The 23,466-nt window shown below is 43.0% G+C and overlaps 1 protein-coding gene across 1 annotated transcript in view; it reads left to right on the top strand.

Annotated features, from left to right (window-relative positions):
• dnah5l (dynein, axonemal, heavy chain 5 like) overlaps positions 1–23,466 on the top strand; it is a 327,807-nt gene that overhangs the window by 116,081 nt on the left and 188,260 nt on the right. Inside the window, exons 35-43 of the mRNA XM_078200347.1 lie at positions 1,070–1,336; positions 2,479–2,607; positions 4,684–4,899; positions 8,313–8,459; positions 8,548–8,720; positions 11,132–11,310; positions 11,626–11,813; positions 12,434–12,628; positions 14,794–14,928. Of these exons, the coding sequence (XP_078056473.1) occupies positions 1,070–1,336; positions 2,479–2,607; positions 4,684–4,899; positions 8,313–8,459; positions 8,548–8,720; positions 11,132–11,310; positions 11,626–11,813; positions 12,434–12,628; positions 14,794–14,928 (1,629 nt within the window). The remainder of the gene's footprint in view (positions 1–1,069; positions 1,337–2,478; positions 2,608–4,683; positions 4,900–8,312; positions 8,460–8,547; positions 8,721–11,131; positions 11,311–11,625; positions 11,814–12,433; positions 12,629–14,793; positions 14,929–23,466) is intronic.

The raw sequence follows: 23,466 nt of genomic DNA, 5'->3' as shown, positions 1-23,466 counted from the left end.
GAATAGAGGGGACCAAAGATAAATCCTTGGGGGACATCAGAGGTAACAGTGCAAGAATGAGAAGAGAAACCATTGTAAGTGATTTCCTGCCCAAAATTAGATAGATAAGAATGCAGCCAAGCGGGTCCAGTTCTACCCAGCCGCGTGACAGTGGAAAGGTGTTGGAGAAGGATGATATGCTCGACTGTGTCAAATGTTTCAAAATGGTTGTGAAGAACAAAGAGGGTAGTTTATCTTTGTCACAGTTGCATAGGATGACAATTGTGATTTTGAGAAGAGCTGATTTAGTCATATAGCAAGGGTGAAAAACTGATTGAATGGGTTCAAACATGGAGTTCCAGGAAAGATGGCCGTGTATTTGGGAAGCAATGATTTAAGATCTTTAAAGAGAAAGGAAAGTTGGAAATGGGACAGTTTTTTGCAAGGATGGAGAGGTTATGGGCTAGTTTTTTGATGAGACTGGTGATTTGGCATTCTGTGAACAAACAATTCCATTAACTACTTATATTCGTGTCTGATCTATTAGAACTAATCAATATCCTAGCTAATCTTTGTGTTTGTGAGAGTTTAGTTTTCATCAATCGAATTTAACTTGACAGAAACTTCATAATCTCTTCAAGACCAGACCGATAATTATCCCACAACATGACAACTACACACACCTAGCAGTACCTAATTCTGAAACCAAAAGAGAAAATGCTGGAAAATCTCAGCAGGTCTGGCAGCATCTGTAAGGATCATCTGGACTTGAAGCGTCAGCTCTTTTCACTCCTTACAGATGTGGCCAGACCTGCTGAGATTTTCTAGCATTTTCTCTTTAGGTTTCAGATTACAGCATCCGCAGTAATTTGCTTTTATCCAGTATCTAATCCTGCATTTTTAATCTGGAAGTTGTATAATAGTGGCTATGGGGGAATTGTGTTGGGTCATTTTTATATTCCATTAGATTTTATGGTCTAATTTTTAAAAAATGAACTCTTTAAATAAAACATCTTAAAATGAAATATTACAATATGTAGCTTGCTTGTAATCACTTTGGTTAAAAAAAAATCCCTTTTCTTTACCTCAGGAGGCCAAAAGATTTCAGAACATTGATAAGTCGTGGCAGAAGATCATGCAGAGAGCTCATGACAATACAAACATTGTGCAGTGCTGTGTAGGCGACGAGGCTTTAGCTCAGCTTTTACCACATTTACTGGAGCAGCTAGAGATGTGTCAGAAATCACTTACCGGGTATTTGGAAAAGAAGCGACTTTTATTTCCCAGATTTTTCTTTGTTTCCGACCCTGCTCTGCTGGAAATCCTTGGTCAAGCCTCAGATTCGCACACTATACAGGTAGGATGATTTCTCTAGGATGCTCTTGTTTCTGTGCAGATTGCAAGCATGTGGTTATGTATTTCCAACATCACTATTCCCACTTGTTCATTTTTTTCATACAGTTTCTCACAAAGATAACTAGGGAATGATGAAAAATAATTTACTCAGTTACGAGCAAGAGATCATAAGATCAAAAGATATAGGAGCAGAATTAGGCCATTCGGCCCATCGTATCTGCTCTGCCATTCAATCATGAATGATAAATTTCTCAACCCCATTCTCCCGCCTTTTCCCCATAACCTTTCATCCCCTTACCATCAAGAACCTAAGTATCTCTGTTTGATATGCTAAAGGTTTTTTTTTGTTCTGCCTTCTTTTGATGTCTTGAATGTCACCCAGGGCACACACATGCATACACTCCTGTGAAGGTCACTCTCAACTCACTTGGAAGGCTGGGTAGATTGGATCCCTGCCCAATACGTCTCTGGAGTTTTAACTATTGGTGTACAGTTTCTGTGGCTGACACCTCCTTCAGCTGTCAATTTGCCTTTTAAGGGCCAACTGATTTTGTGCCACTTTAAGGTAAGCATGAAACTTCCAGAAAATATCAGAAGCCAATGCAACCTGGTCTCCGTTGCACTCTGAGGTATCCTGCTCGTTTCCCAGTTATGGTGGAAGATCTGCTGAACATGGAGGAAGTTTCCGACCCTAAATTCTGCCTAATCTGTACTGACAACTCGTACACAAACAGGTCGCACAATAAAAGTTACAAAAATAGGAGGAAAATATTACAATCAGAAATGGAGAATACTGAATCATTTTAAAATGTACTGAAAATGTATTGGAAAATAATGCTCGATATAAATATTCAACATGTTTCAGACATGAGGGCTGGTTTGCTCAGTTGGCTAGATGGCTGGTGCGTGGTTCAGAATAAAGCCAACAGCACGGGTTCAATTCCTGTTCCAGCTGATGTAGATTTAAGATCTGCCTCTTTGACCTGCCCCAGAGAGAAGATGGTGGCAAACCACCACAGGGGGAAACTATTCAGGGTCAAGCATCAGCAGAAAATGAACCAAGCACCTGTCTTCAGGCAGAGCACACCTGAATGATTGAATGCATTTCCGATAAACTAAAGTAAAACATTTTAACTGTTTCAGGCTCACCTGCTAAGTCTTTTTGACAACGTTAATAGAGTGGGGTTCAATGAAACAAATTACGATCAGATCCTCCGCTTTGAATCTCAGGAAGGAGAAAAAGTTGACCTCATTGAATCAATTACAGCGCAGGTAAGAAAACACGGGACCGTTCAAAATGGAGTGTGGAATAATTACAGGGGAAAAGATCAGCCCTTCTCAGCTCATCCATTCAGAAAGACCCTAACATTCTCCCCATTGCAGTCACCAGCTGCTTTTTAACAATTCTATGTATTATAACTCCTTGCTGCATCCAGGGCTGAATTTCAGTCCCCCTGTGGGGCTGAATTCAGGCGCAGGTGAGCCCAGTAAATCACACACTCAGAAGGCACCATTGCTTCCTGACACCTCAGTGATGTATTAGATTTTCAAAGGAAGGGAAGGAGGTGGGAGCCAGCATCCTGCATCCCTCTAATTAATTACTTGCCGAGCTCATTGCTGAGCTCATTAGGAATATGGGAAGCAACAGTTAGCAATGTTCAAATGACAAACATAGGGAACCCGGAGGTTCTGGGACATGTTTGAGCTTAGCTGTCAGAGGCACAGCAGGGAGCGGGATGTGCTTGTGACTGCGGTGTGCAAAGGTTATATAAAATTGGAGCTTTAAACTCATTTGCTCATGCAACAAGGCTGCTATCGCTAAAGCTGAGAGGCTTGATTTTGTGAGGAGAGAGTGTTTTGACTCTTGAGAGGTAAGGCTGCTGGCTTGCTTTATCTCTTTCTCGAGATGGAGGGCAGGGTACAGTATTCCTGTTCACCAGAGTCACTATCATGCCGTCAAAGAAATTATCAGAACAATGTGGCACTACCTGGAAATGTCTACCCAAATCACCGTTGGCCATCTGCTCTTCCTGCTTGTTCATTCGCAATGGCTGAAAGTTCATTCAAGGCTGCCTTTTGCCTTTTAAGTTATCCTCCATGCCAAGCCCATGCCTGCACCCCTAATTAATTGGGTGCCAAACCCAGTTCTGGGCTAATTAATGACAGGCACCATAAGGCGTAGGAACAGAAGTAGGCCATTCAGCCCAAGTCTGCTCCACCATTTAATGAGATCATGGCTGATCTGATGTAATCCTCAACTCCACTTTCCTACCTTATCCCCATACCCCTTGATTCCCTTACAGGTTAAGGATCTATCTCAGCCTTGAACATACTTAATGACTCAGCACCCAAAACTCTTTGTGGTAAAGAATTCCACAGATTTGCTATCCTGTGAGTGAAGAAATTCCTCCTCATCTCTGCCTTAAATGGATGGCCACTAATTTTGAGATTATGCCCTCTGGTCCTAAATTCTCCCACAAGAGGAAACATCCTCTCAGCATCCACCTTGTCAAGCTCACTGAGAATCCTACGTATCTCAATAAGGTCACCTCTCGTTCTTCTAAATTCCATTTAGTTGTGTTGTGCCATTGATATTGATGCTGTGCAGGGTTGGGACCTAGAAATGTTTTAGCTGGTGAGTTCCCACTCCTGAAATGAAAATTTGACCCCAGGAGTCAATTTCCTGTGTTAATCGTTTTTTCTGTGAAGGCAAACTTCCTGATGTCTGTCCCGAAATTTATGTTTTATTAGTTTGAACTTGTGTTCCCCTGGTCTACTCTCCAAATTTAAAGTAATATATTCTAGATTTTCTTTACTCATTACATCAGCCAGTTTAAAATCTCTATAAGATCACTTCCTCAGAAACCTCCTCCTGGACTAAGACACAAGTATTAAGGAACAGCTTCATGACTTTTCTGTACATTGTCTTCAGCACTTGAATGGCTCAATTGTGTCTCAATGGTCGCAGTGCTCAAAGAAAGCAGAGCACTGAGTTTGATTTCAGATTTCAGCATCTTTTTTATTGACCCCATAGTTCAGCATTCCATTGACTTTTCTGATTACCGTTCCGCTGTGAATTAGGTGTTGTTTTTGAGTGCTTTATTTGTTCATTCACATACCTTATTGCAAATAAATTGTGCAGTTTAATTTATGTCTCAAATGAACGCTTTTAAAATGAAAGGAATTTGGAGAAAATGTGCCTGTTGAGGTTGGTCATGATGCAATTGCATTTTATTTTGGACAATTATTGCTTAGATTGATTTCTTGGGTAATGTTTTCTGAAACCTGTGCTTTCAAATTTAATTATTGCCATGGTATTTGATTTCTTCTAATTATTTTATATTTTAGGGCAATGTGGAAGTCTGGCTGGCGCAACTCCTGTCTGGTGTCAGAAAGACAATTCACAGTATTATCCGCCAGGCATCAATAGCTATCACTGATCAGGAGATTAAGCTATATGAGTTTCAGGCCATGTTCCCTGCACAGATTGGTTTGCTGGGTATTCAGATGATCTGGACGAGAAACTCAGAAGAAGCTTTAAATAATGCCAAAGTTGATAAAAAGGTAATAGCCATTAATTAAATCCTCATGAATATGGGGTGGAATTTTCCCATCCCACCCACTACGGGAATCGTAATGAGCGGAACAGGACCATGCTAAAGTCCGTTAACCTCGGACGGGGATTTTCTGAACTTGGGGTGAGCATGGCTGGAAAATCCCACCCATGGCCTTTGCAAGTTGACCTTAAGAGCTAACCCACATTCCTAAGTGGTGAACTATAGAAACCTGTTGTTTCTAGCTGCTTAGCCTCTCCCAGATTCCAGCACATTCCCTGTGTCTGTGAGTTTTCAGGAACATAGTAGAAACCCTTTCCCTCTCTCAGTCGCTGTGCAACATTAATCACATGGGCTTTGTATCTGGGTAGAAATGCTGATGAGCTATTCTTTAGACCCAATTCTATTCCAGCTTGGAAATAAATGACAGTTGAAGGTATAGCCATTTATAACCCGACATTCTCAACATCTTCCTGGGACTTTGGAGACTCGCAGCCCAACCACTGTAAACACAGATGCTGCTGCCATTGTCTCCAAGTGTGAACACCTTACACCTACTTTACAGGAGATCAACTCAGGCCATGCTTTAATCTTTAATAGCCATTTCATCCAGACCTGTTGTCAAGCAGACCTCAGAATGCGACTCCATCATTTTACCCAAAGGTAAAGACACAGTCCCAACACATAACAATGTTACAAACCTCATTTTTATAATATCATTACCATTTGCAATCTCCAGATACTGAAGCAGTCCATTCCAGAATGTAGCAAGATCTGGACAACATTCAAACCTGGCAAGGATAAGTGGCAAGTAACATTTCCACTGCACAGGTGCCAGTTAATGACCATCTCCAATAAGAGAGAATCTAATCACCCTCCCAAGACATTCAAATGCATTACTATTATCTGAATTCCCCCATTATCAACATCCTGGGGGTTACCATTAACCAGAAACAGAAACTAGCCACATAAATACTGTGGCTGCAGGGCAGGTCAAAGGCTGGGAATTATGTGGCAAGTAACTCATCTCTTGACTCCCCAAAACCTGTTTACCATTTACATGGTGCCAGGAGTGTGATGGAATACTCTTCACCTGCCTGGATGAGTGTGATTTCAAGAACACTCAAGAAGCTGGACACATTCCAAGACATTTCAGCCCTCTTGCTTGGCATCCCATTCACCAAACAAAACATTCACACCCATCACTGGTGCACACTGGCAGTAGTGTGCACCATCTATAAGATGCACTACAGCCACTCACCTTCGATAGCAATTTCCAAACATGTGACCACTCAGAAGGACAAGGGCATGAAGTGGATGGAAACACAACCACCTGCAAACTGGCTCCTCACCACCTTCTCAAAGGCAATTAGTGATGGACAACAAATTTTGCCAGCGATGTTCACATCCCATGAAAGAATGAAAATTTGTTGCAAATGGTTAACATGGAAGTTTCTCTAAGTTTTAAGATAGTGATTAAGTATTAGCAGAAATTGCACTAGATGTTTCTTTTGTTCCAAGGACATAGTCACAATGAGAGTATGTCATTGCCTGTGCATTGAGTTTAACTGTCTTATTCTTGGAGCTAGGTGGGTTAAAGTAACTCTGGAAAGCTACAGCAATATAAAAATGTAAGTGATGGATGGAAGATGAATGGTTTAGTAATTCACATGGCCAGCCTTCTTTGTCTCTACAACAGTTGAAATGTCATCCTATTTTTGCTCCGGTAATTATCACCAGGCAATCATTCTCTTTGAAAATCTGGCAAAATATCAACTTCCATTCCAACGTGAAAATTCAGAGAAACTTGGTTCTTTCCCCAATCCAGCTTAACCGCTGGAATTTCTATGTCAGGTCTCCACTTCTCTGCTTTTGTGCATATTGGATTATCTGGCAAAAAAGAAAAGCTGACAGTTGATTGATCCTCATATTAGATTCAGCCTAATTTGCTATCCATTGATTTGAATAGATAGGAAATTGGGCAGGCTCCTGTTACAGTCCCCCTTGCTCACTTTTCTACTATATTCAGGAGTAATGAAGGAAAATCTGTCCCCTATCTCTACCTTGCGCAGCAGGTACTGGAAAATAGCATTATTTTGGCATATGAAGGTAAAGAATAATCAGATTTAATTTCCTGCTAAAGTTCTTAGCCAACACAAAAATGAAACACTTGTTAATTTGTTAAACTTCATGTGTTGAAAGAAATTGGCTTCTATTTAAGATTTCCATACAAACTCTTAAATCTAACTCAAAAATTAATCTACTTAATTAAAACATTTTTGTACTATTAGATGAATTAGTTTTACTTTTACTTCTAAAGAATTATATTATCGCTTTGTCTCTTTCACATAGAAACATAGAAACATAGAAGATAGGAGCAGGAGGAGGCCATTTGGCCCTTCGAGCCTGCTCTGTCATTCATCACGACCATGGCTGATTGTCCAACTCAATAGCCTAATCCTGCTTTCTCCCCATAACCTTTGATACCATTTGCCCCAAGTGTTATATCCAGCCGCCTTTTGAATACATTCAATGTTTTGGCATCAACCACTTCCTGGGGTAATGAATTCTACAAGCCCACCACTCTTTGGATGAAGAAATGTCTCCTTATCTCTGTCCTAAATGGTCTACCCTGTATCCTCAGATTGTGACCCCTAGTTCTGGACACCCTCACCATGGGGAACATCCTGCATCTACCCTGTCTAGTCCTATTAGAATTTTATAAGTTACAATTATGTATACTTATATATTAATTTAACATTTCAGACAGAAGGGAATTTGTGTTTCTCAGTTTAAACCTTCACTCCCTCACCATCAGCTCCACATGACAGCAGTGTGTACCATTTACAAGATGCACTGCATCAACTCAGCATGATTTGTTCAACAGCACCTCCCAAACCTGCGACTCTAAAAGGATTAGGGCAGCAGGCACAAAGAAAAACCACCACCAATTATCTTCCAGCTCCTCCCTGACTTGGAAGTATATTGTTGTTCCTTGATCGTTGCTGGGTCAAAATCCTGGAATGCCCTACTTAATAGCACTCCAGGCTATCACCACATTGACTGCAACGATTCAAAGTGCTCGCTCATCTCTATCTTTTCAAAGGCATGAGGTGAGCAATAAATGCTTGCATTGTCAACAGCAACCGTACCCAATGAATGAAATTTTAAAAAAGTTTGAGAGCTATTCACATCATTTTCTCACAAATTACATGATATACTACCCTATCATAGCCTTCATATATTTTTGTTACCATTCAAACATTCTTCAGACAGAAAGTTTAGATTGCTACAGAAAAGTTACTGTTCTGTGAGGTAGATTTATTGGATTTCTGCTGAAGTGTAAGGTTGAATTAACACAAAGCATGAGGGTTGAAGGTGTACAGCTGAAAACATGTAACATGAAGTATTTGTTTGATACAGATCATGCAAACAACTAATCAGACGTTTCTGGATATGCTTAATGATTTGATTGACATGACAACCCGTGAACTAACAAAAATGGAACGAACGAAATATGAAACACTTATCACCATCCATGTACACCAGAAAGACATTTTTGATGATTTGGTATGTAATGCCATCTTCAAAACAAGTGTTCACAAAGCATGTTGCAGGGTGGATATAATTCTAATATTTGCTTCTAATATTGCACTAGGTGCGCATGAACATTAAGTCCACTTCTGACTTTGAATGGCAAAAGCAGTCCCGGTTTTACTTCATAGAGGACACAGATAAATGTATTATTCAGATCACAGATGTTGAGTTCAACTATTGCAATGAATATCTAGGCTGTACAGATCGTCTTGTAATAACACCATTAACTGACAGGTAAGATATTCATCAGCACTTTGTATAATATACTGTATAATCTGGAATTTATTTTTGCAGTTAATTGGTGTAGTCAGTAACTGTTAAATACTACACGACAGTAGGTAACTGCTAAAACCTGAACTAGCAGCCTGAATGAATAGATGTTATATTGTTGTTTTCCTTCCTGCACCTAATGGTGCACAAGGCAGACTTCCACCCGTTCCCAGAGCAATTTATTTCTAGGAACAGTTGTCAGCCTCTCACCAGAGCCTTATATCTTGAGGGTGCACCAACTCCACATCAAGTGTGGATGACTAGCAGTCTCTCCCCCACTCTTACCGCCCATTATTGGAATGATTTTGCTGGTTAATTTTGTCACATTATGAATGCACCTTCCTTGGTCATCAAGTCCTGGGGTGAGACTTGAACAGTAAGAAGTCTCACAACACCAGGTTAAAGTCCGACAGGTTTATTTGGTAGCGCAAGCCACAAGCTTTCAGAGCACTGCCCCTTCATCAGGTGCGTGGGTGTTGTGTTCACAAACAGGGCATATTTAGACACAAACTCAATTTACAAGATAATGGTTGGAATGCGAGTCTTTACAGGTAATCAAGTCTTAAAGGTACAGACAATGTGAGTGGAGAGAGGATTAAGCACAGGTTAAAGAGGTGTGAATTGTCTCCAGCCAGGACAGTTAGTGAGATTTTGCAAGCCCAGGCAAGTGTGACATGAACCCAAGATCCTGGTTGAGGCCGTCCTCATGTGTGCAGAACTTGGCTATCAGTTTCTGCTTAGCGATTCTGCATTGTCCTGCCCTGCGTTGTCCTGCCCTGTTTGTGAACAACTCCCACTCACCTGATGAAGGGGCAGTGCTCCAAAAGCTTGTAGCTTGTGCTACCAAATAAACCTGTTGGAATTTAACGTGGTGTTGTAAGACTTTTTACTGTGCTTACCCCAGTCCAACGCCGGCACCTCCACATCATGGGACTTTAACCCAGAGCTTCTAGCATAGCGGCAAGGACATTACCCGCAGCGCCACAAGACCTCCTCATTTATTATATGATGAAAGATAATTATGACAAACTAATATCACATAAAATTACAGAACATATACAGCACAGAAATACACCTCTCAACCTAACTAGTCCATTCTTGAATTTATACTGCATTTGTAGCTCCTCCCATCCTTCTTAATCAGGATAATCCTCAATTCCCTTCTATGCTTGTCTGGCTTGCCCTTAAATGCATCTATACTATTTGTCTCAACCAGTCCTCGTGGTAGTGAGTTTCAAATTCTCAGCACTCTGTGGGTAAAAGAGTTCTTTATAAAGCCCACAGTTGATTTCTTGGTGACTATCTCATATTGATGAGCTCTACTTTTGCTTTTCCGCTCATCTGGAAACACTCTATCCATTCTATCAAAGCTACCTAATTTTAAAGATCTCTATTTGTCCAACCTTCACATTCTCTTTCAATAAGAAAAGAGATCCAACATGTTTATCCTTTCTTGAAGGGTTCTTGTGGTTCTGGCTTCATCCCTGTAAATTTGTCTTGCTCCAGTTAGTTCCTTTATATCCTCTTAATAATGTGGTAGTCACAACTGCACACATTACATCAAATGTCATCTAGCCAAGGTTTGATATGAGTTCATTAAAACTTCAGTACTTTTCAATTATATCCCTCTAGAAACTAACCCTAGTTTGTTGTGCTTTTTTAAAAAAATGGCTTTATTAATTATCACTACTTTTAGTTATTTATGTTCTTGGCACTCAAATATTTCTTTGCTCCTCTTTCACATTTATTATCTTACAAATATTATGTGACCTCCTTATTTTTCTTACCAAAATGTAATATTTCATTTTTGAGTTGAAATTTAATTGCCAATATTACAGCTATTCTGGAAGTTTTTTTTTCAAATTTGTTGCAGTCCTCCTTGGTTTTGACTACAATTCCCACTCCTAATTTGGTATCATCCTCAAATTTAGAAATTAGGTATAATTCCAAAGTCTAAATTGTTAATATAAATTCTGACAAACATGTGCTGATCCTTGTGGGTTCCCACTTCACAACCTTTGCCACTCTGAACATCTACATTTGTTACTACTCTTTGCTCTTGGTCTTACAGCCAGCCAGCTATTAATTCTGTTACTTGTCACTACACTCTGCATGCTTTGGTGTTACTCTATAATGGAGCTCCTTATTGAAGCCCTGTTGGAAAATTTAGATATCTACCATTCTCTACTCTTATCTCTTCAATGAATTCAATTGGTTTGATCAAACAAGACAATCCATGCTGATCATTATATTTTTGGTTTCTGGATGTTTTTCTTTTTCTCATTTAGTAGGAATTTCATTCTCTTTACTATCATTGGGACATTTTTATTTTAATTACAGATTGTTAATTAAGTTTCTATACATATCTATTTCAGGTGTTATATTACACTGTCTCAGGCGTTAGGGATGAGTATGGGTGGTGCACCAGCAGGACCTGCAGGAACAGGAAAAACGGAGACTACCAAAGACATGGGCAGATGTCTTGGAAAATATGTTGTTGTGTTTAATTGCTCAGATCAGATGGACTACAGAGGTCTGGGTCGTATCTATAAAGGTAAAGGTGATGTGTTCCTTTTCTTTGAGCAAGTACAGCTTACAAAGCATCAGTTGCAAAATGTATTATATATTTTGAATGAATGCCCTAGAATTTCAGTGAAGCATTGATGCTTTGAGGGATGAAGTAAGAAATAACCTGCATTTATGTATCACCTTTTATGACTTCAGGATGTCCCAATTACAGTCTATGAAGTACTTTTGACGTGTAATCAAATACCAGCAGTGAAAGATGAGCAATTTTCTTCTTTTTGTAAATGACAAGCCAGAGAATTTCAAGATTCACATCCTTGAATTTCCCTCTTTTCCCCTGTAGGACTTGCTCAGTCTGGTGCATGGGGTTGCTTCGATGAATTTAATCGGATTGAATTACCTGTTCTGTCAGTAGCTGCTCAACAGATCTATATTGTGCTACAATGTAAGAAGAACAAAAAGTCCCAGTTTTACTTCACTGATGGTGACGTTGTAGAAATGGACAGAGAGTTTGGTATCTTCCTAACCATGGTAAGGAACAAAACTTAAATGAATATTCACTGAAGTTAATTTGCATTTTTCCTTTCTGAACATTAATTTAGCCTTTTTCAGAAATGCATTCTAGAGGAAACATTTGACCATATATTTAACTTACAAATATTACAAAGTAATGATACTCATCGGGCAGCACGGTGGCACAGTAGTTAGCACTGCTGTATCACAACGCCAGGGAACTGGGTTCAATTCCGGCCTTGCATCACTGTGTGGAATTTGCATGTTCTCCCCGTGTCTGTGTGGGTTTCCTCCGGGTGCTCCGGTTTCCTCCCACAGTCCAAAAATGTGCAGGTTAGGTTGATTGGCCATGCTACATTGTCCATTAGTGTCAGAGGGATTAGCAGAGTAAATACGTGGGGTTACGGGGATAGGGCCTCTAATATTGTTGTCGGTGCAGACTCAATGGGCCGAATGGCTTCCTTCTGCACTGTAGGGATCCTATGATACAGACACTCGGATAGTACAGAATGCAAATATTGCCGAGTGCAAGATGCAAAGCATATCTTTCTTTTCAGAGATATTAAAGTAATAATATATTAATAGTAAAATTACTATTTTTTTACTAGTAACTGCTAAGTATTGAATGTTAATTTTAGAACCCAGGTTATGCAGGACGTCAGGAGCTACCTGAAAATCTAAAGATTCAGTTCCGTACAGTGGCCATGATGGTGCCAGATCGTGCCATTATCATGCGTGTCAAGTTGGCCAGTGCTGGTTTCCGTGACAACCAAATTCTTAGTCGCAAGTTTTACACACTCTACAAACTGTGTGAGGAGCAGTTATCCAAACAGGTAATCTTAACTACAGCATGTGATGCTATACTAGCCCCATTGCTGCCCTCGGAGGGGACGGTCCATAATGATCTAACAATCTCTGTGGTGTGGACTTCCTTTCCCCCCCTAAGGTTAGTTTGAATTTTGTGCCAATTAAGAGAGTGTCCAGCAACAGTGATGCCATCAAACAAGGTAAGCAGCCAATCAAATGAAGCATTCACACAGGCAACAAAATACGGAAATTGAATGGCCTTATTAAACTTCATTCTTTAAATTAAATTTTACTGGGAGTAAAACAAATGATTAGGACATATACTTGCGACTTTAAAAAATAACCAACTATTTTTAAAAAATATTTCGTTATGCCACAAGTATAAAATGGATTTGACAGTGTTAGAGAGGTTTGTAAGCAGTAAGCCTCCTGAGTCCACCTCCCACAGGACCTTACCATTAACACCACTAACCTCGCCCTGTATGACACTCCCCTTCCACTTAAAGCCTGCTTCCCCTGACCAGCTTTTGCTCCGCACTTCCGGCCTTTGCCTGCCTCATTTGTCCAACCAAGACACAGCTTTTTCTACTGGCACTTGAGTGAAGTTATGTGAGGACCCCAAGAAGATGAAAGCCACTTCTACTGAACTCCTATTTATGGAAGTGGTGAAGCTTTCCAAGTGCATGTCACTGATATACAGTTGGAAATCTGAACATAGTAGATTTTCACTGGAAGGGAATTTAATTTGGTGGATGGACTTAATTCCAGCGAGGTGGCCTTTTAATCAGCATGCATGAGACACTGATCAATGCATTGTTCATCAGGAAATACAATCCACCATTAATCCACCATTAATCAAAGGCGGGAGAACAAAATGCCAAATTAATCTTCCACCGGTGGGTAACTGACGATTACAATCATGCCAAACTTAGTGTCCCCAGCCACCATGGTTCCCGCCATTGGTGGGAGCGGAAAATTTTGCCCACAATTTGTTTTAGTGATAAATTGAAATTCTAAGGCATTCCTTCAAAATATTGATCAGGACATTGGGAAAATCTCCTTTCTTCTTCAAAATAGTGCCAAGGGATCTTTGATGCCCTCTTGGGAGGTTTGACAGGACCTTAATTTAACAACTCACCTGAAAGACAGCACCTCTGATCATGCTGTATTCCCTCAGTACCGCATGGTGTTTCAACCTAGATTACGTGTACAAGTCTCTGGAGAGGAACTATGATCAAATGCCAGTTAATTTGAGCACCACTACAGCTAGAGTAGTCGTCATATGCCCAGTGATCTTGTCTTTTAAACTAAGAAAGGATTTTTAGTAAGAAGGTCTGTTTGCCTGTAAAGGTTAATAATGCCTAAAATAGAATTCATCCCTGATCATAAAATCTGCTGAAGTGCTGGAAAATTCCACAAGTTAGCTTGCTATGACTTTAGGGCTGCATCAATACTGGAAAAGTACAACAGAAATACTTATGAGATCAATAGAACATAGAACAGTACAGCACAGAACAGGCCCTTCGGCCCACGATGTTGTGCCGAGCTTTATCTGAAACCAAGATCAAGCTATCCCACTCCCTATCATCCTGGTGTGCTCCATGTGCCTATCCAATAACCGCTTAAATGTTCCTAAAGTGTCTGACTCCACTATCACTGCAGGCAGTCCATTCCACACCCCAACCACTCTCTGCGTAAAGAACCTACCTCTGATATCCTTCCTGTATCTCCCACCACGAACCCTATAGTTATGCCCCCTTGTAATAGCTCCATCCACCCGAGGAAATAGTCTTTGAACGTTCACTCGATCTATCCCCTTCATCATTTTATAAACCTCGATTAAGTCTCCCCTCAGCCTCCTCCGCTCCAGAGAGAACAGCCCTAGCTCCCTCAACCTTTCCTCATAAGACCTACCCTCCAAACCAGGCAGCATCCTGGTAAATCTCCTCTGCACTCTTTCCAGCGCTTCCACATCCTTCTTATAGTGAGGTGACCAGAACTGCACACAATTGACCAGAACTGCACACAATGTATATTGATTACTTTCTGGTGAATGATAGTTTTGGTAATCGTTGCATTCCTTGCTTCCTCACATTCGAGTGCAGATCTAATTTTTACTGTATCTTAATTAATATTCATTGTTGTTCATGGTGTTATTTTTATGATATTAGTTATTATCCTACTTTGGCAGGTGCACTATGACTTTGGTTTGCGTAACATTCTCTCTGTGCTGAGAACTCTGGGTGCTGTTAAAAGATCCAACCCAAATGAACCAGAGAAGACAGTGGTCATGAGAGTTCTGCGTGACATGAACCTTTCCAAACTGGTACGTGTACAGTAACAGATTTTCACCTTGAAGAAGACGTTTTTGTTCCTATTTGTTAATTTTGAATTGCTCTGTTAAAGATATTTGGATCCAGCCATTCACATTAAGTTTACGTTTAAAATAAAAGACTCATTCAATAATTTTATAATTGATAGATTATTTCAAAATATGTGGATGGAATCTAAGGAAGAGATAGCAGAGGCCATACTACTTAAGTTTAATAATCCATTAGAAAAAGCTGCAGTGCCAGAGGATTGGCAGATAGCTAACTGGTTCCTATATTTAAGAAGGTGGACAGAATATGTCCAAGAAATTGTAAACCAGTCAACTGGCATCAATGGTGGGAAAAATAATGCAATCCTTACTAAAGCAGAGAATAGAGGGACATCTAGAAATGAGAAATATAATAATGAATAGCCAGCATGGATTTTAAAAAGGAAAATCTTGCTTGAGCAGCAATATTGAATATTTTGAGGCGATGACGGAGAGAATGAACGATGGTAATGCATTAATGTCATTTATCTGAATTTCTAAAATGCATTCAATAAAGATGTCCATGACATCTTTGTCAATCTCTCCTTGGCTCTGACCTATCCCTGACCTTCTATTCTACTCTGCATCCTCCTCCCCATCTCCAACTATATAATCCCACATTTCTACCCCTCTTCAGAGGGGTATGACTCCAAATTTTAACTCTGTTTCTCTCTCCACAAATGCTGCCAGACCTGCTGAGTTATTCCAGCATTTTCTGTTTTTATTTTATATATAACATGTCCAGATGTCACTTTCTTTGCAGGCACTTTGAGGAAGATAGTAGCAGATTGAGAAAAGTGCTTTGAAGTGGCTTGTGATCATACTGCATTGTTATTTAGTCTTTCCCAAGTAGGTTTTGATGAAAATGCATACAAGCAAAAGCAATAGCCTGGCACTCTTTCTCAATTGGAGCATAGAGTTGTTCAATTTGCATTGATGCTGAAGATGTAAATGCTACCGGTTGTTTTTGCTGCAATCAGGTTGCTCCAAGACCTGTCTCGCTGACATCACACTGCTAGATAACTTCACCTTTGACATTGTGGTGAACCATCGTTGGTTCCCACTGGATGGTACTGAGCCAGGGGCTGGCCAGTACTACAAGGATGTACATATGTTACTGTTGGGTTGTGCTACTTGTTGCTGTTGGGGTTAGGGTGGGGTTGTTACACCTTTGTACTGTAGTGTTGTGGTACATCCCAGTCGGGCTCTGCCTCCTGGGAGAGGTATAAAGGTCCCTGCTCTGGCCGGGACCCCTTCAGTCTGGGATAGTGTATATAGTTACTGACTGCTTCATTACAGTAAATAAAAGCCTTTCATTTACCGAGCATCTGGCCTCGTGTTTGAGAAGCGCATCAATTTTATTTACTGTTGTTAAACTCTCGTCGAAGAAAAAAAAAGAGAGTATGGAGCAGATCCTGAAGCCGGAACGCCTTACACTAGATCGACGTGCGGTGGGCGCTTCTAACGCCTTCGACCACTGGCTGAAGTGCTTCGAAGACTACCTGGCAGCCTCCGCAGTGGTCACCACAGATGATGACAGACTCCGGGTCCACCATGCGAGGGTAAGCGACACTGTCTACCTCGCGATCCGTGCGGCCACCGATTATACTAAGGCCCTCGAGTTTCTGAAGAAGCGCTATATCAAACCACCCAATGAAATACACGCTCGTTACCTCCTAGCCACTCGACGACGGCAGTCTGGCGAAACGATGGAGGAATATGCGAACGAGCTCCTACAGCTAGCCAGGGGCTGTAACTGCAAAGCTGTGTCGGCTGAGCAGAGTATGAACGACCTCGCCCGAGATGCGTTTGTGGCGGGAGTCGGATCATCGTACATTCGACTTAAACTGTTGGAGAAGGGTTATCTTAATCTTACCCAGGCAATCGAGCTAGCGGAGATGCTGGAGACGGCCTCCAAAAGCTTAGTATTATATCCGGAGGACCATGTGGAGACAACGTGGCAGGAGCAGTCGCCAATCCCTCCTCGTCCCTCGGGTTCGAAATGCTGCGTAATGGCGTGCTCACACTCGGGCCAGACGACGGCAGCAGCCCCGGGCGGCCCGCGGTGCTACTTCTGTGGGGGAGCGAAGCATACTCGGCAACGGTGTCCCGCTAAAGCTGTGTTGTGCACCGCATGCGGTAAGAAAGGGCACTATTCGAAAGTGTGCCGATCTAAACCTAGGAATGGCAGTGCAGCCTGCGATTCTTCAGAGCTCGGGTCTTCGTTGTCGAAGTCATCGAGGGGTTCGTCCACATGCGAGGCCAGGACGACGCCATTACGGTCGACGGAGTCGGAGGTGTGTGACCACCAGGGGTCGCTGAGTTTGGTGCCATCACCCACGTGCGACCTATGGGAGCGGCCATGTTGGTCGACACTGACCGTGAACGACCAGCAGGGGTCCTCCTCATCGATTTCAGCTGCCTGCAGTGGCGCTCATGAACCAACGGTGGCATCGATCATCCTGGACCAGGCCAAGCCTCATAGACTTGACAAATCTATGATGAATATCCAGGTAAATGACCACGTGATTTATTGTCTGTTTGACAGCGGGAGCACTGAGAGCTTTATCCACCCAGACACTGTGAAGCGGTGTGGACTCCAGATTCAACCTGCCAAACAGACAATCTCCATGGCATCGAGGTCCCGGTCTGTTACCGTGCTAGGGAGTTGCGTGGTAACTTTGAAGGTGCAAGGCACAGTTTACGAGCGTTTCAAGCTCCTAGTGTTGCCGTATCTTTGCGCGCCAATACTTCTCGGACTAAACTTCATGGTCCACTTGAGGAGTGTAATCCTACAGTACGGTGGGCCACTCCCTTCACTGGCAGTGGGAAAACAGCAGCAGCCTCCAAATTGCCCAACGCGCCCCGCCTGTAGCCTCTCGACGCTGAAGATCACCACACCCTCCTTGTTCCAGAATCTTGTGCCAGGCTGCAAGCCCATCGCGACTAAAAGTAGGCGTTACAGCGCTGAGGATCGGATCTTCATTAGATCTGAGGTTCAGCGGCTCCTCAAAGAAAGGATCATACAACCCAGCGCTAGTCCGTGGAGAGCGCAGGTCGTGGTGGTCAAAACCCCGGATGGTCATTGACTACAGTCAGACCATTAATCGATATACGCAGCTGGATGCGTATCCTCTCCCGCGCATATCTGATATGGTCAATCAGATTGCGCAGTACCGGGTGTTCTCCACCATAGACTTCAAGTCTGCCTACCACCAACTCCCCATTCGCCCAGAGGACCGACAATACACGGCTTTTGAGGCGGATGGTCGCTTGTATCACTTTCTCAGGGTTCTTCCACTGTGTCTCCACATCTATAGACCATCAGATCATCCACTATGGGAAGGTCACTGAGTATCTCACGCTGTCTCTATTGATACTCTTCTGGAGCCATGAAAACGGCAATCTGTTCATGCAACCATCTGTATCTCCCGAATGGCATCCAGAATGTAGTTAGAAAGCTGCTGCTTTCATCCAGCTTCATTTGCCAGTAACCATCTTCTGCATCGAGGGCAGTAAAAATCTTTGCCTTAGCAAGTTGTGCCAACATTTCACCAATGGTTGACATGGGATAGTGAGATCTCTCCAGTGCTTTATTTAGATCCTTTGGGTTTAAGCATACTCACAGCTTTCCAGGTTGTTTCACTGCTATCATGCTGCTAATCCTGACAGATTACCCCCTTCTTTTCCAGCTCGTCTCTCTTGTCTTTTAAGCTTGGCATGCGGACAGCTGGAACTCCTTTTCTAAGAAATCTTAGGAACCCTACTGAACAGAAAGAGGCCATTCAGCCCATCGAGTCTGCACCGACCACAATTCCACCCAGGCCCTTCCCCATATCCCTACATATTTACCCACTAATCCCTCTAACCTACGCATCCCAGGACACTAAGGGCAATTTTTAGCATGGCCAATCAATCTAACCCGCACATCTTTGGACTGTGGGAGGAAACCGGAGCACCCGGAGGAAACCCACGCAGACACGAAGAGAATGTGCAAACTCCACACAGACAGTGACCCAAGCCGGGAATCGAACCCAGGTCCCTGGAGCTGTGAAGCAGCAGTGCTAACCACTGTGCTACTGTGCCGCCCGGACGCTGAATGCTGGATGCTGAACTGATCTTTCACTTTCATCTACTTCTAGATGACATTTTCTAGGTGGTCATCCAAACCTTGGAAACACAGTTTTGGACTCCGCTAGGGTCTGTTCAGCAGTCAATGATTTTGTGCACTGTGAAACATTGTAAATCTCAGTTGGCACATTTAGGGTTACCAGTCCAAGCTTTAGACATGCTCCAGCTGCGACGAGTGGCTGTTCTGTACTGCCTAGAAGTTCACTCTTGCCAATACATTGGACTCTCTGATTAATTTGCCCTTTGGGTATGAGTACCATGTTACCATATAGTCTCAAACTTACTTTTGAGGGCTCTATTTTTGGATCATCATGTTGAGCCACTTGCCACAGTTCTGTGAAGTCATGATGTTACATGAAACATCAGCGTCTAAATCTTCTTGTTCACTTGACGTTTTCCTTCTACGGTCATCATTCGAACAGTCATAAACCATTTATCACCTATACACATGAACCGACCTGTTGTATAGTATATAGTGCTTCATCACACTCTTCAGCTGATATCATGTCCTCTGCAGTATTTGCATCCTGCCCATTGTCTGCAATTGTTCAACTCTTTCAGACTGGAATATTGCTCAGCATAATGTACCTCCTGCTTTGTCTGCTCTGCTCTAGCTGATGTCTTACAACCTCTGTGTTTCTGCATATGTCTATCATTTTCTTGAGAGTATGTTTCTCCTCTCTCAATGGACTTGATCTCACTGTTGGCTCTCTTATGCCTAAGACAAATCAATTATTTGATAGCATGAACTTTCGGAGCACTGTTCTTTCATCAGGTGAGTGGAGGATTGGGTTCACAAACAGGGCATATATAGACACAGAATCAATTACAAGATAATGGTTGGAATGCGAGTCTCAACAGGTAATCAAGTCTTTACAGGTGCAGACAACGTGAGTGGAGAGAGGGTTAAGTACAGGTTAAAGAGGTGTGAATTGGCTCAAGCCAGGACAGTTAGTGAGATTTTGCAAGCCCAGGCAAGTCGTGGGGGTTACAGATAGTGTGACATGAACCCAAGATCCCGGTTGAGGCCATCCTCATGTGTGTGGAACTTGGCTATCAGTTTCTGCTCAGCGACTCTGCGTTGTCGTGTGTCTTGAAGGTCACCTTGGAAAATGCTTACCGGAAGATCAGAGGCTGAATGCCCTTGACCGCTGAAGTATTCCCCGACAGGAAGGGAACACTCCTGCCTGGTGATTTTCGAGTGGTATCCATTCATCCGTTGTCGTAGCGTCTGCATGGTCTTCCCAATGTACCATGCCTCGGGACATCCTTTCCTGCAGCGTATCAGGTAGACAACATTGGCCGAGTCATAAGAGTATGTAACGGTGGATGGTGTTCTCACGTGAAACGGCGGCATCCGTGTTGATGATCCAGCACGTTTTGCAGAGGTTGCTGTGGCAGGGTTGTGTGGTGTTGTGGTCACTGTTCTCCTGAAGGCTGGTCTGTTTGAGGTTGCGCAGTTGTTTGAAGGCAAGTAGTGGGAGTGTGGGGATGGCCTTGGCGGGATGTTCGTCTTCATCGATGACATGTTGAAGGCTCCGGAGAAGATGTCATAGCTTCTCCGCTCCGGGAAAGTACTGGACGATGAAGGGTACTCTGTCCGCCGTGTCCCATGTTTGTCTTCTGAGGAGGTTGGTGCGGTTTTTTGCTGTTTCGCATCGGAACTGTCGATCGATGAGTCGAGCGCCATATCCTGTTCTTATGAAGACGTTTTACAGCGTTTGTAGGTGTCTGTTGTGTTCCTCCTCATCTGAGCAGATCCTGTGTATACGGAGAGCTTGTCCATAGGGGATGGCTTCTTTAACGTGTTCAGAGTGGAAGATGGAGAAGTGGAGCATCGTGGGGTTATCCATGGGCTTGCAGTACAGTGAAGTGCTGAGGTGACCATCCTTGATGGAGATGCGTGTGTCCAAGAATGCAACTGATTCTAGAGAGTAGTCCCTGGTGAGTCTGATGGTGGGATGGAACTTGTTGATGTCATCATGTAGTTGTTACAGTGATTGTTCACCATGAGTCCAAAGAAAGAAAATGTCATTGATGTATCTAGTGTACAGCATCGGTTGAAGGTCCTGTGCGGTGATGAGGTCTTGTTCGAACCTGTGCATGAAGATGTTGGCATATTGAAGGTGCGAAATTTGTCCCCATGGCTGTTCTGTGTGTCTGGATGAAGAACTGGTTGTTGAAGGTGAAGACGTTGCCGTCCAGGATGAGGCGGATGAATTGTAGAATTGCGTCTGGAGATTGGCAGTTGTCGGCGTTGAGTACTGGGGCAGTTGCAGCAATGCCATCATCGTGGGGGTTGCTGATGTAGCGTGCCGAGACATCCATTGTGAGGAGGTGTGTTCCTGGTTCAAATGCTCCATGGTTTCTGTAAGAAGTCTGTAGTGCCGCGACAGAAGCTGTGGGTTCTTTGTACAATGGGTTTCAGGATGCCCTCAACATAGTCGGAGAGGTTCTCACACAGGGTCCCATTGCCTGATACAATGGGATGGCTGGGTGTGTTGGCCTTGTGTATCTTCAGGAGGTAGTAGAGATCTCCAACGCGGGGAGTACGTGGGATGAGAGCACCGAGGATGCTCTGAAGGTCCAGATCAAAGGTTGCGATCAGTCTGTTGAGTTGGCGGGTGTGTTCCTTGGTCGGATCTGTGGGTAACTGTCTGTAGTGTTCCTCGTTGTTCAGTTGTTGGTACACTTCTTTGCAATAATCTGTTCTGTTCAGTATGACGGTGGCCCCTCCTTTGTCTGCTGGTTTGATGACAATGTTGCGGTTGGTCTTGAGAGCGCGGATGGCATTGCATTGTGCTTGGATGACTTTCGGGGCTGTCTTGTGAGTGCGGCTGATGAATCTGGCATTGACGCACTTCTTGACGGCTTGGGCATACATGTCAAGTCAAGGGCAGCGGCCTTCCGGAGGGGTCCAATTCAACTCTTTCCTCTTCGGTTGCTGCACCGCGGATCTCTCTGTCGGCTGTTCCGGTTCATTGGTTGTCTCATTGGGTTCACTGTTGGCCTCTTGGGGTTTGTGGAAGAACTCCCGGAGCCTCATTCGGCTGATGAATTCCTCTGTGTCTGCTACAAAACTGATGGGGTCCATTTTGGTGGTGGGGCAGAAATTGAGCCCTCGGCTGAGAACTTCAATTTTGTCTGGTTGAAGTGTGTAGTCTGACAAGTTGACACTGGACTTCCCTGCAGCGGTACCCCCACGACTTGCCTGGGCTTGCAAAATCTCACTAACTGCCCTGGCTTGAGACAATTCACACCTGTTTAACCTGTGCTTAACCCTCTCTCCACTCGCATTGTCTGCAGCTGTAAAGGCTTGACTATCTATTGAGACTTGCATTCCAACCATTATCTTATACAAAGAACAAAGAACAGTACAGCACAGGAAACAGGCCCTTCGGTCCTCCAAGCCTGTGCCGCTCATTGGTCCAACTAGACCAATCGTTTGTATCCCTCCATTCCCAGACTGCTCATGTGACTATCCAGGTAAGTCTTAAACGATGCCAGCGTGTCTGCTTCCACCACCCTACTTGGCAGCGCATTCCAGGCCCCCACCACTCTCTGTGTAAAAAACGTCCCTTCTAATTGAGTTTGTGTCTATATATGCCCTGTTTGTGAACCCAATCCTCCATTCAGCTGATGAAGGGGCAGTGCTCCGAAAGCTCGTGCTATCAAATAAACCTGTTGGACTTTAACCTGGTGTTGTAAGACTTCTTACTCTGCCTACCCCAGTCCAATGCTGGCATCTCCACATCATGATTCAAAGCATGCCTCTAAGATTTTCAAAATTTCTGCGATCTGTTTTTTTCTGTTCTTCAGATACAGTTTGGGTGGAGTACAATTAGTGGCAGTCTCTCCCCAGCAATGTTGCTTCTCGTGTATGCTCCGACTTGTTCATTTACTCTGTTGCAATCTCATAGTTTTGCCATTGCATGCGGAAAAATTGCCAGTTCCGCTGCATATCTCCTTTCATTTCGACAGGAACAAGGAAAATAGTGGAAAATTTATAGCCATTTTTGTCTCACTTACTATCTTAGCCTTTCCTTCTTTGTGTTATTTCTCCAGCAGCATTTAGCAATTTGGAACATTTCAGTATTTGTCTTTCAGTAGCTGCGGCTTTTCTTCCAGTTTTTCAAAACCCAACCTCAGCTCCACACCTTACATAAGTTCAAAAGCTGGTCTTTCCAGTGTGCTATCTTTATTGAACTGAATGTATATATACATCTATGACTGTGCGGCCAAATTCCCCTCCAATTCAATTTTCAAGTTTGCTGAGGACACCACCATAGTGGGTCGGATCTCAAACAATAATGAGACGGGGTTCAGGAAAGAGATATAAAATCTGGTGAACTGGTGCGACGACAATAATATTTC

Source organism: Mustelus asterias, chromosome 2 (assembly GCF_964213995.1).
Source record: "Mustelus asterias chromosome 2, sMusAst1.hap1.1, whole genome shotgun sequence".
NCBI classification, from domain to species: Eukaryota; Metazoa; Chordata; class Chondrichthyes; order Carcharhiniformes; family Triakidae; genus Mustelus; species Mustelus asterias.
The sequence above is the reverse complement of the archived record's forward strand: the minus strand, read 5'-3'. Positions and strand labels throughout refer to the sequence as shown.